The 13,273-nt window shown below is 38.5% G+C and overlaps 1 protein-coding gene across 1 annotated transcript in view; it reads right to left on the bottom strand.

The window, feature by feature from the left end:
* Positions 1 to 2,054: 2,054 nt before the first annotated feature.
* tsc1b (TSC complex subunit 1b) overlaps positions 2,055 to 13,273 on the bottom strand; it is a 37,469-nt gene continuing 26,250 nt past the window's right edge. The window contains exons 15-22 of the mRNA NM_001282392.2: positions 10,986 to 11,029; positions 8,960 to 9,126; positions 7,785 to 7,967; positions 7,007 to 7,117; positions 6,403 to 6,525; positions 6,121 to 6,308; positions 5,828 to 6,001; positions 2,055 to 4,315 (exon numbers count right to left, since the gene is read on the bottom strand). Coding sequence (NP_001269321.2) covers positions 3,727 to 4,315; positions 5,828 to 6,001; positions 6,121 to 6,308; positions 6,403 to 6,525; positions 7,007 to 7,117; positions 7,785 to 7,967; positions 8,960 to 9,126; positions 10,986 to 11,029 — 1,579 coding nt within the window. The 3' untranslated portion in view covers positions 2,055 to 3,726. The remainder of the gene's footprint in view (positions 4,316 to 5,827; positions 6,002 to 6,120; positions 6,309 to 6,402; positions 6,526 to 7,006; positions 7,118 to 7,784; positions 7,968 to 8,959; positions 9,127 to 10,985; positions 11,030 to 13,273) is intronic.

The following is a 13,273-nucleotide window of genomic DNA, read 5'->3' as shown; positions in this document are numbered from 1 at the left end:
TCACGTTTTGGTTTAGCACATAGTTATGTTTATTTAATATTATTTAATATTTCCATGTTACCTTATAAAATGAAGGTGCAGTGCACCCAAAAATGGAAAACCAAGGGACAGTTTAATGCACTGAACAGTCTGAAGAAACTGGTTAGGTTATTAACTTCACAAAATAATTTGTCAAAAATAAATAAACATAATAATCATAATATATATAGTGTGTGTGGAGTTGTTCTTGGTCATTTGCAGTACTGTATTTAGATACACAGTAACTGATTTTTCCCAAAATTCATTGTAAAATCTACAGTAGCATACTGTTAACCATGTTCACAGTATAGAAAAGTTGAAAATACATTATTATACTGTGAAAACAACAATATATACAGTAACACACTGTGCACAGCGTATACAGTAAAAAACTGTTGAGAAATGCAGTATAATACTGTGAAAACAACAGAAATCGTTTACAGTGTATCAGCTGATAACCACTGATGACACCAATTCAATCTAGTGATAACAAAGCGGGTGTCACTTGTTCCAAACCTTTTAAATTTTATTTCTTCTGTTGATTACAAAATATGTTTTGAAGAAAGCTGGAAACTTGTAACCACTGACTTTTTTCGAAACATCTTCTTTTGTGTTCAACAGAAGAATGAGACTCAAAAAGGTTTAAAACCACTTGAGGGTGAGTAAATAGTCAGTTAACTACAGGCAAACTATGCTTTTAACAGAAATAAATTGGAAACAATAAAAGATTTTATATTTGAAAATGTTCCCAAATACTTTTTCCACACCTAAAAACCCAAGCAGCTACACTACCTGACAAAGTCCAAGTTCCTATATCCACAAATAATAGCTTGACTTCTAGTTGATCATTTGGTATCAGAAGTGGCTTATATGAAAGTCAAAGCCCCGGTCTAGATTATGCTTATTTTACTAAAATAAAAAAGGATTATGACTTGATTTTAATTATTTAATTAGGTTAGTAAGGTCTAACTTTGCTTAGACAAAAGTTGTCTATAAACAGAAATAAAGTCCAGAATAGAATATAAATTCATGGCGCAGTGGAAAATGAATAAATATTGTGTATGACTCACATGAGCTTGGAGGACTGCATCCATACATCTACACAATGACTCAAATAACGTGAGTCTGGAATGGCAAAGAAAGCGTTCTTATAGGACTCCCTAATGTTCATCAAGATTCTTTGTATTCATCTTCAATGCCTCCTCCTTCATCTTACCCCAGACATGCTCAATAATGTCTGGTGACTGGGCTGGTTAATCCTGAAGCAGCTAACATTTCTTTGCCTTCAGGAACTATGATGTGGAGGCTGAAGTATGAGAAGGAGCGCTATTCTGCTGAAGAATTTGCCTTCTCCTGTGGTTTGTAATGTAATAGGCAGCATAAACGTCCTAATACCTCAGGCTGTTGATGTTGTGGTCCATTATGCAGATCTCTCGCACACCCCCATACTGAATGTAACCCCAAGCCATGATTTTTCCTTTACCAAACTTCACTGATTTCTGTGAGAATCTCGGGTCCATGTGGCTTTTGATGGGTCTCTTGCAGTATTTGTGATAATTGAGATGCAGTTCAACAGATGATGATGACAAGACTTTTGTCAGGTAGTGAACGTTATGTTTGCAGGTTTTAGAAGCAAATCTGTGCAAACATTTGTTACTTCTAGGGATACAGCATGCAGCTGGAAGTTAAACAATTATTTAAATTACCCATTAATTTTCTTTTATTAATGTCTGCGCCCACCCCAACCTTAAAATTACTCCTAAAAGTAAACAGTAATTATTGTTGTACAGTAATTTTAATGTTGTAATAATATAAATAATTATCATTAACTTCAGGACGCTGCTGTATCTCTTTTAGACTTTACCGCAACACGCCCTGCCCATATCAGTCAGCATCAAATCAGATCACCAACAGCCAAGAACATGATGTGATCCATTCCACATTTGCTTGTAGACCTCAAATTGCATTTCATTTCCATTCCAGACATCAAACCAAAACTAATCACAGAGCAAAATCAGACAAGGCAACTCCAAATCTGTAGTGCAAAACATTGAAGACGATTTTATTTTTGTCATTCACAGTTAACACAAGCAACTGCTTTTAAGAACATTTTCCACTCGACCCGGCCTTTCGTTTTTTTTTTATCCCTCGACAAACCCCAGAACTTTCACCTCCAGCAAAGGAGCTCAAATTCAAACGTTCTTTTCCTTTCACGATGATTGTACCTTGTGTCTTGTTACGTCGTGGTTCCTGTCGTTGGCATTAAAAGAGGATTGTTGTACATGCTCTAGATAGCAAGGCAGAAGGAACAGCAGAGACTGAGGGGACAACAGGATTTGGGTACAGTTTTATAACCACCATGTCCGCAATTCCTAAATGACGATCAACATGGCCACTCAATATCGCCTACTTGGTATGGCCAAAAATCGCCAACTTGGTATCATACAGCTCAAAACCAATTCTCAATGTACAGATCTTATATTTACCCCCTCAAATTGATATGTGGTAGCATAAGAACAGTCGAGTGAATAATACAACGGAAACCAATACATTTAAGTTCTACAGAATACTATTATCGTGTTACGGATTGAGTATTTGGCACTCAGAAAGCAAAATAAGTAATAATATACTCAAAAGTGAGAGGGTAAACGACAGATCATTCATACTATTATCAATTATCCAAGCGAATATAATGACTTAGATTTAGATTGAAGGTTAGTATCGTCAAAGCGAAGTACTTCATTTGAATTGAATGTTAGAATAGGACTTCAAAATGGCCACTAGAGTTTCTTTCTGAGATTACAGATTAGGTTTTTGTGGGTAGTGATCACAAATTTGCAGCCGTTGTTTAGGATTATGAATTTTTGGTAAGTTTTAAAAGCCCTGGCGAGTGACTGGTGATAATTAAAAAGCTAGAAATGAGGAGAAGACAAAAAAATAAATAATTTAAAAAACATGTCTAACCTTCCTCTCTTTTGGCTTCCTCTCATTTATTTCTCCCGATTTAGTATAATCCAAGACTACTGTAGATTTTCTTTTTTTCTGTAAATGAGTAAGAAATGAGTGCAATTTAACCCAGAAATAAATCTGGGATACAGGTCATCGCTTTCAACTCGGACACAAACATACATCACACACATACACACACTCATACATACAGTAACACAATAAAGATAAACATAGTTTGAGCTCATGAAAATGCACTTGACATGTTTAAAAGGTTTTTAAAGAAACACTGACTTCTGCTTGGCATAAGATGACCATCAAACTTCCTCCTCCTGGTATCCAAGCAAACACTTCTGTTCTTGCTCTGCGCAGGTGAGTTGTGAAGGTTGAAGTTTTGAACCTTTCCTAAGACTGAATGGACTTATATTGCTTCTAAACACACTAAATGTAAAGCTGTAACAGTTACTTGGTAAAATGGAGCAGATAAATTAGCTAAATAAAATAAAAGATGCAGCGGAGACACTTCTGATAAAGAAAGCAGTGGAGTTACTTAAAAAAACACCTCTTTACACAACACATTAGTCCATTCCTTCCACTTGTCCGGTTTTAGTGAGGGTTTGACTAATTTATTGGCTCCAAATCCTGTTGTCGGCTTGTGGAAATGGGACAGATAACACTGAAGATTGAAAGAGTCTTGCCTTACGCTCTATGAATCTAAATCCGCACATTTCTTCATTCTCTCTCTCGCCGTTTTCCATAACTTTAGCTATGCTCATGACGACTTTCGTTATAGTCCATGATTCTCAACGGTTGCTGCCTGGGTCGCTCTGGGCATCTTGAACCTAACGTGTCTTGTTTTTTGGCTCTCTGTGCGTCGGGTTGGGACTCTTTACCAGTTGTGATAAGCGTGACGCTTTGTGCGGTGGTGGAGACGGACGGACTCTTTGCTGTCGTCTCTGTGCAGAGCTCAGTTTTCAGGCCCTGTGATAGGCCAGTTAGACGAGGAGGCGGAGTTTCTTCCTCGTCACACTGGCTTTCGCTTTTGTTGCGGAATAACTCTCGTGCCCGCATGCCCAGAAAGCTCTTGGCGCTGGGGTAGGAGCCTACGGTGAGTGGGGTGTCAGACGACACCAGGGGTCCAGGGGGTCCCAGGGGGGAATGGGGAAGGTGAGGGGGTGGTTCCACCAGGACAGGCGGGGGAGTGTCTCGATTGCCGTTCACCGAGTTGTCCGGAGAAGAGCTGGCTTTGGGATGGCCTGGTGATAAAGTGCTGCCATTGCCACGTGGAGACTGATGTGGCTTTCCGTCCTCTTTTGTGGCTGTTTTGATGGCACCGCCGACTACTATGACACTGGGATAGCAAGAAACAACCAGATAAAAAAAGTGTAAGTGTATGAAAAAACATTGATTTAAGGGAGGAAAACACGACCTTCAAAATATCACAAAAGAAATTAAATACTGAAGTAACACACAAACAGAGTAAAAAAGCAACAAGTAATGTAAAAGATTAACATAATTAGATACTAGGGATGTCCTGATCAGGTTTTTTTGCCCTCGATTATGAGTCATTTTATTTTGAGTATTTACCGATACCAAACCCGATCCCATACTTCTGTAATACAGAAAAAAGAATAAAGAAGAGCAAAGAAGCACCTCCCCCTCTTGCAATTACAAGTTTACATATCTCACAGTTTTCTATGACAATGTTGTTGTCATCAACTTTATAATACCTCCAGACCGCAGACATACTCGCGCTTTCCGCTTCAAACTGCTTCAGTGTTCTACTTTGCTGGCATTTAACCAATAGCATCACTGCAACAAAGTGATGCCATGTCGCACGCGTTGCTGTTTCTGTGTAAAGTCAAGAAAGAGGTCTAACTCTGTGTCACTGCATAACTATAGATGTGTTAAAAAATAATATGTATAAATATATATTTGAGTCCTGACTGGGAGGTAATATCCGATTGCGATCGAGTCTGAAACTGTGTGATCGCGCCCGATTGCCAATCACATGATCAGATCTGGGCATCCCTTTTAGATACTTTAGATAAAACGATTACGCAGCAAAGTATTGCATTTTAAATGTAGAAAATATTTGAATGCTAGCTGTTTATGAGTACAAATGTGAGTGGTTTAAATAACATAATATAAAACGTTTACATTTCTGTATTATTAACGTTGTTTTTATAATAATTTTCTACATATAATTATAATAATAGATGTCATATTACACATTTAATTAACATATTAATTTTATTACATATATATTACATTATATATTTATTATTACATATAAATTGTAATTATATTACATATACAATTTGTATATTAAAGTCCCTTTGAGCGGGAAGCTGCAACCGTTTTATTCGTATTGTGATGCAGTTCCGAGAGAAACAGAATATTAAATGAGAAAACAGTGGGCGTGGCTTGTTTTGTCACCTGTGAGCTGAATGGACGTAGTAAAATAGGCATTTAATTCCGTAAGATCTGAACAGGGTTTGGGAAGAGTAATTACAACCTAACAGACACCTCCTCCTCCTCACCAGTTCTGTTTGTTGTCAAAACATAAATATGTTAGCCACGCCCAATTCCAAAGATATATGCAATCTGACAAATTAACTGAAAAAAAAAATCAGGTGCGTTTCCAGATTTCAATTAAAGATTAGAAAGACAAACGTTTGTTCTCAATGACATGCACAGATGAATTATTCACCACAAAACTAGCAATGCGAGATAACAACATCAAAATGGTTAGTTTTAATTTCCTGGGGACTTTAAACATAATCCTTAATCTAAATGCAAACACATTCAGAGATAATTACAAGTTCTGCATTTACCAATGTTTTTACATATAAAGGCTTACCTGGGCTCGGTGGTAATGTGTGGCTCAGTAACACCCTCTGCCTGTAAGGCCGAATCAGCAGCAGAAGAATCTTCTGTTTCCAGCCTGCTATAGAGCTGCAGAAGCTCAGTCTGCAGAGCCAGAGTCACTCTCCTCTGTGCCTGATACCTGCTCTCAGAAGCTTGCAGCTCCCCTCTGAGCAAAAGACAAACAAGACCGACTCAATTCATACATAAGCAGTACCAACAAGGTATTTTATGTTTCCAAGAGTCAAGTTGTCTGTACGGTACAAAGACCTTCAATGCAGATCATACTTAGCCTGAGCCTTGACATCTTCCAAAAACTTCTTTTGTTCTGCGATCAGATGCTCCTTCTTAGAGAGCTGAGTCTCCAGCTCCGCCACTCTCTGCTGAGCCGCGTCCAGCTTTTGGCTCTGAAGTAACAGATTCTGTTTCAGACGCTCCGTCTCCTTCCCCCAGGACGTCTGCAACATCTGCACCTCCTACAGGAAAGACGGCAGAGCAGAAAATGTAACGTACTACATTTATGTCACAGATGATATAAGGCGCTGTTCTTCTGCTTCCTTTGGCTTGTACCTTGCTAGTATCCGGTCCAGCCTGATGAAGCTCCTGAACACACAGTTTATGGGCTTCTCCCAACAGCAACAGCTGCTTATTCAGAAAACTCAACTGCTGCTGAATACTTTCACTAGAGGACAACTGAGGAAAACAAAGTAGGACATACATAATAGCACTACTGACAAAATTTAAAGGAACAGATGACTGCAAAAAATATTTCCCAGCAAACAATTTTATGTTTAAAAGACGTCCAATAGACATCTAAACGTAGACAGCTTGGATAAAACAAGGCTAAACTTGGGCTGTCAGTGAAAATCTAATAGTTAATCTAAGAACAGCCCAAAACTAGACTAGTCCTCAAATAGACAGAGTAGACAGACTTCATGTGTGTAGTCATTCATTTCTGTTTATTTGATGACGAGTCTAGTTTTTGCCTATTTTTAGACGTCTATTACATTTTCACTGACAGTCCATATTTAGCCTGGTTTTAGCAAAGACGACTAGGTTTAGACATCTACTGGACATCTTTTAAAAACAAAAAATGCTTGCTGGGTTACCACTGTACTCTCTCAAACATACTCAAGAGTGTGGTACAGGCTGTTTTCTGAGTGATTATTTTTACCTTGGCAGTAAGCTGGTTCAGCAGGTGTCCTGTGTGGCACACCTCATTATTGGCCTTCTGAAGCTCCGCCTCCATCTCTCCTATTCGCTTCTGGCATTCTTGAAGCTTGCTCTGATTGGGGGAAAGATGCATAAATTAACATTTTGAAAATCCCCAACTAATAAGTAGGTACTGGATTGAATGTAAATGTACTACTCCACCATTAGGAATGTACGTTCTATACAGTGTGAGTGAGAGTAGTATGAATAGAACACAGATGTACTACATCCGCCATTTTGTCATCTTCACACGACCTACCTGCGTCAATTGCATCGCTTCACTCCAACTAATGAATTCTCTCATGGCGCATCATGGGATAGTGTAGTGCCCATCGGATCCACACTTTAGAATTTCGCCGGAAGTAGTAGGTCATCCGGATACTTCTCGCATACTGTTTTTCAATTTCTATGAATTCGGACAAACTACTCTGCTCACATACTGTTTTTAGAGCACTATATACAATGGAAGTATATGATTTCGGAAACAGCCATTGTCCCCTTTCATGCTCAATTAATTTAAACAACCTTATTTTCTACTATCAGATGAAAAGATCATAAAAAGTCTCTATATCCCTACTAAAAGAAATCCGTAAACAAGATTATTTCTTCCTTGCGTACATATACTTGTTCTCTAATCAACTCATTTAACACAGTGTGTAAACATGGTCTAAATGTGAACATGGTAAGCATTAAAACAAAAGAAAAACAAAATAAAGATAGCGTGTACAAGGGTAAAGCACCTGTAACTCCTGGTTTTTAGTGTAGTAGTCATCCCTGGCTTGCTGCAGTTGTCGTATCTGGCTGTGCAGGCGTGTAACTACAGTCTCTCGGTCGTCCCAGAGCTGCCGGTATCTCTGCTGCTCCACCTGAAGGCTCTCTCTCAAAGACAAGATGTCCACACTTTGCAGGTTCAGCTGGTCCTTCTGTAGAAACAAATACACAGATACACATATCAACACCATTGGTATCTGACACCTTCTAGTGGTCAACAATAGTGAAAGCATTTTGCCACCAAACATTGCTTAACTAAAAAAAAGGAATTATTTTTATTTTTTTTAATGAAAATAATGGATTAAATGCCATGATTAATGGTGTGTCTGCGGGCAAAATATAATCATTTCATGACTCCAGGCATTACGTTGTAAAGACAATGGCATGGTGTGTTTTTCAACCATATAAACAGCTCAAATTTTACCCACTGACAGTTTCAAGGAACACTTTCATTTTTAATAGAAATATGCTTATTTTGCATGTCCTCTGGAATTAAATAGCTGAGTTTTACAATTTTTATATTAATTCAGCTTATCTCTGGGTGTGACAGAAGCATTTTTAGCTTAGCTTAGCATAAACTTTTGAATCGAATTAGACCATTAGAATCTCCCTCACAAAATTAAAAAAAAGAGTTCTGACAAGTTTCCCATTTAAAGCTTGACTTAGTACGCATTGTAATTACAGAATAGTCAAGCTTTAAATAGAAAACTTGTCAGAACTCTTTCGAATTTTGTGAGCGAGAAGATAATGGTACAATCCTATTCAATGACTTATGCTAAGCTAAGGTAAAAGTGACTCAGAGATCACCTGAATAGATTGAAAAATGGAAAAACTCAACTGTTTAACTCTAGAGGTCTTTAAAATGAGCCTATTTCCAAAAAACTGGAGTGTTCTTTTAAGGCAGTGTATCTTAACCACATTTCCGGAGGATCACCAGCTCTGCACAGTTTCCATGTTTCCTTAACCAAACACACCTGATTCAGATCTTCAGCTGATTAGCAGAGACTGAAAGACCTGTAATGGGTGTGACAGCCAAAGGAGACATCCAAAACATGCAGTGGTCCTCCAGGAATGTGGTTGAGAAACACCTAGTGATTCTAGTGTAAATGTAGTCTGAAAATCAATAATTTTTTATTGAAATTACCATAGCGTTATTCTGCTCCTCGAGTGCAGTGGCGTTGATGATTCGCCTAAGCAGACGTCGGTTGCGAACGGCGTGCTGCTCTCGCTTATAGCGCTCATACAGGAGCTGGTTGTGTAGAAGCAGAAGCTGACTGCGCAGTGTGTGCAACTCATCCAGAGGAGCTGAACCTGTCAACAAGAAGAAAGAAGAGTTAAATCAACAAATAAAATTAAAATTTGTCCTAAGACATAAATGAATGTTGTTAAATAGTTTTAAAACAACCTAAATAAAAAGTTTTGATCCACTTAAAATGTTGACTACTACATTATTTTCACTACAGTGATCACTACAGTTTCTTTGAATTTAATAAGCCTTTTATCCATATAAAACCACTAAGGGTGTGAGGAGACACTTGAACAACTTGTAATGGATGTTAGTTTACTTCTAGTTTAGTGAATTCTTTAGAGTAAAGGGCATGCAAACACTGCTAAATATTTTGCTAATAGCCTATTTGAATGAAACATTTTTTTATGATGTTAAATATTAACAAAATATTTGCTAATATATGAATGGAAAGGGCGACGCAGTGGCACAGTAGGTAGTGCTGTCACCTCACAGCAAGAAGGTCGCTGGTTCAAGCCTCGGCTGGGTCAGTTGGCGTTTCTGTGTGGAGTTTGCATGTTCTCCCTGCGTTCACGTGGGTTTCCTCCGGGTGCTCCGGTTTTCCCCACAGTCCAAATACATGGGCTATTGGTGAATTAGGAAAGCTAAATATTGTCTGTAGTGTATGTGTGTGAATGAGTGTGTATAGATGTTTCCCAGAGATGGGTTGCGGCTGGAAGGGCATCCGCTGCGTAAAACTTATGCTGGATAAGTTGGCGGTTTATTTCACTGTGGCGACCCCGGAATCATAACGGGACTAAGCAGAAACGAAAATGAATGAATAAATGAATGAATGAAAAGTAGATTTTTATTTAACTAAAATAAATAAATAAATACATCACAAACTGCAAAACAATTTGGGTGCTTTAAAAAAAAAAGAAAAAAACATTAATGAATTGTATTTTATTTCTATTTTATTTATTCCATGCCATAAAGGACATGCAAACACTATATTTAGTTATAAACTCTATTGACTGGCTTCTCGCCCAAGCAACCATGTGACACGTGCAACTCCGAAGCCAGCCTAGGTTGCCAGGTGTGTGCAATTTGCACTTTAAATCCAATCCTGCCTCCAATCTTAATTTCATCCTCGCACTCCATCATAACATCACAACTCACGAAACAACTTTTCAACTTGACGAGAAATCTTGTCACAATTTAATCTTGCGAGATCTTGTCATAAGAGATCTTGTTACACCCCTAAAAACCACCTTTATTCATTTATTAATTTTCTTTTCTGCTTACTCCCTTTATTACTCTGGGGTCGACACAGCGGAATGAAACGCTACTTTATCCAGCATATGTTTTACGCAGCTGATGCACTTCCAGCTGCAACCCATCTCTAAAAAACATGCATACACACTTATTCACTCTCATACACAACGGACAATTTAGCCTACCATATTCAACTGTACTGCATGTCTTTGGAATGTGGGTGAATCTGAAGCACCCGGAGGAAACCCACGTGAACGCAGGGAACCACCTTTAAATTTAATTAATTTAAATTCAAATGAAATAAAGCATAATTTTGTGAGAAAACCTCAGCTTTAACTGATATATCTAAAGCAAAACTGCTTTTTTAGATGCATGTTATTTCAACTAGAAAAAAAGAGACCATCATTTAATAACTCCCATGAATTTTCTCTACAGAACATAAATGCATCATTGTTTTTGTCTATACAAAGAAATTCAATGGGGATCAACAACATTTTTTATAAATATTATCTTTCTGTCATTTGCTCACCCTCATGACTAGAGCATGAAAGTTCATTTTTGCAATAGCTATCTTTTTAATTCACCTTTAAATGTTTGTCCCTGTCTGAAATACGGCATTGTTTTTTTTGTGCTCTGAAAGAACTGATTTTCCACAAGCAGTGTTGTTTACCTCCAAAGTGTGTCCAGTCAGCTGACTTGCTTGGCAGGGGCAGTCTGAGAGCGATTGCAGATATGTTGTGAGAAAAGGAAGAAAAAAACAAAAACAGGGGATCAACAGGGTCGGTTGCAATGTGACAATAATTTTGGACACATTGTATCTCTGGCAGAAATACCCTTTCCACACAGAACCATCTCTTATCCCACAGTCAAAACACCTCAATTTTGTGTGAGCCCAGTAACTCAACTCAATTATGTGTCTTCTTGTAAGGCCTGTACAGGAGGACAGAGGGCTCTGATTGTGTTCGGTCAACACTGGCTCTCCTGTTAGGCTGTGGACTGATTTGTGTGGCTGTGGATGTGACATGGCACAATGCAGACAGTTGTTTCACTGTAATAGCAACTTAGTGGACAAATCTGCAACCAGTTTGACATGGTTCTGCTTAAAGGAATACTCCACCTTTTTAAAAATAGGCTCATTTTACAACTCCCAAGACTTAAACACTTGAGATTTACCATTTTTCAATCCATTCAGCCAGTTTCTGGCTCTGGCAGGAGCACATTTAGCTTAGCACAGATTACTGAATCAGATTAGACTATTAGCAAATGACTTAAAAATAACCAGTTTCGATAATTTTCCCATTTAATGCTTGACTTTTCTGTAGTTACACTGTGTAAGATCAGAAGAGAATAAAAAGTTGCTATTTTCAAGGTCGATATGCCCAAGAACTACAGACGAATTTCCATGTTTGTAAACATTCAGGATGTGCGCGCAGCGAAGTTGGAGAAAAAAACTGGAGTGCTAGCATTTACAGCGAGGGAATGACACCTGATGCGGTACAGAGTTTGTTGTTGTCTTAGAAATAGGATATATCGATTATATATGAATTATATATTATCTACATAATACTTTCAGCGTATTATAACAGCTTGTCATCCAGTGATAAGCACAGTTATTCAGCAAAACTAACGACAAAAAGACCAAGCATCCAGTCTGAAACATACAACTATCTCATTAAAACTCCAAGTGTTTTTAGAGAGAAGTTAAAGGCCTACAAGTTTTTGGATGCCAACAGTTTTGTTCTGTGTGGTCATGTGCAATAAAATAATGCTCCATAATTACCAGATTCAAAACTATGTAGTGCTAAAAACCGAGGTTATGCCTAGCCAAAGACAAGGTAAAAAGACAGAGCAAACGTTATACAAGACCTGGGTAATCATCAACAAGCAAAACAACTGCATTCTAACAGCGAAGGCACCTGTACAGCAGGGTATGAGAACTTACACTTTTACTTTTCATTCAAAGCATTCAGTGTTCGCAGTTAATTAAACATATTTAACTGTGTTTGCTGAAATCTTTGCTGCAATCAAAAACGAGTAATGTGCATGATTCAGCATAGCATGACCTTACCTTATATGAAATGAGAACGGGAGAGTCGAGCATTTTTAATTAGGTCCTCACTTCATTCAGCTCCCTTTTACTCAAAGACGTCTGCGGTTGGCATTAAAAGCAGTGTGGTGTACGGTAAAAGTTAAGTCGAATTTGACTATTGCAACAGGGAACCTGTGTGACGTCATGTGCGACGTAAGTTGGTAATTCCTCTATACTCTCATTCACGTGTAACAATCAAGGAACTTTGCTGCAATACCATGACTGCAGCAGGCACAATGATGTTACACAGTAATTACGCTTGAAAATCGTGCAAATCTGGAGAAATTCATTTATTTTCTTGTCGGCTTAGTCCCTTTATTAATCAGGGGTCGCCACAGTGGAATGAACCGCCAACTTATCCAGCAAGTTTTTACGCAGCGGATGCCCTTCCAGCCGCAACCCATTTCTGGGAAACATCCACACACACACACACACACACACACACTCATACCATTACACAGACAATTTAGCCTACTCAATTCACCTGTACCGCATGTCTTTAGACTGTGGGGGAAACCGGAGCACCCGGAGGAAACCCATGCGAAGGCAGGGAGAACATGCAAACTCCACACAGAAACGCCAACTGAGCCAGCGACCCAGCGACCTTCTTGCTATGAGGTGACAGCACTACTTACTGCGCCACTGCCTCGCCCTGCAAATCTGAAGAAATGAGCTTGTAAAATGGAGATATTTTTGAGAGATGATTCAGAACTGCTTTCAGATACTCTGTTATATAGTTGTGCCTAATTCGATTCAGTGATTTATGCTAAATGAAGCTGAAAGTGCTTCCGTCAGACCCGGAGATCAGGGGCCTCATGTATCAATGCTGCGTACGCACAAAAACTTTGCGTCTCACTGTAGTTATTAAA

The sequence above is a fragment of the Danio rerio genome, chromosome 21 (assembly GCF_052040795.2).
Source record: "Danio rerio strain M-AB ecotype USA chromosome 21, GRCz13ab, whole genome shotgun sequence".
NCBI classification, from domain to species: Eukaryota; Metazoa; Chordata; class Actinopteri; order Cypriniformes; family Danionidae; genus Danio; species Danio rerio.
The sequence above is the reverse complement of the archived record's forward strand: the minus strand, read 5'-3'. Positions and strand labels throughout refer to the sequence as shown.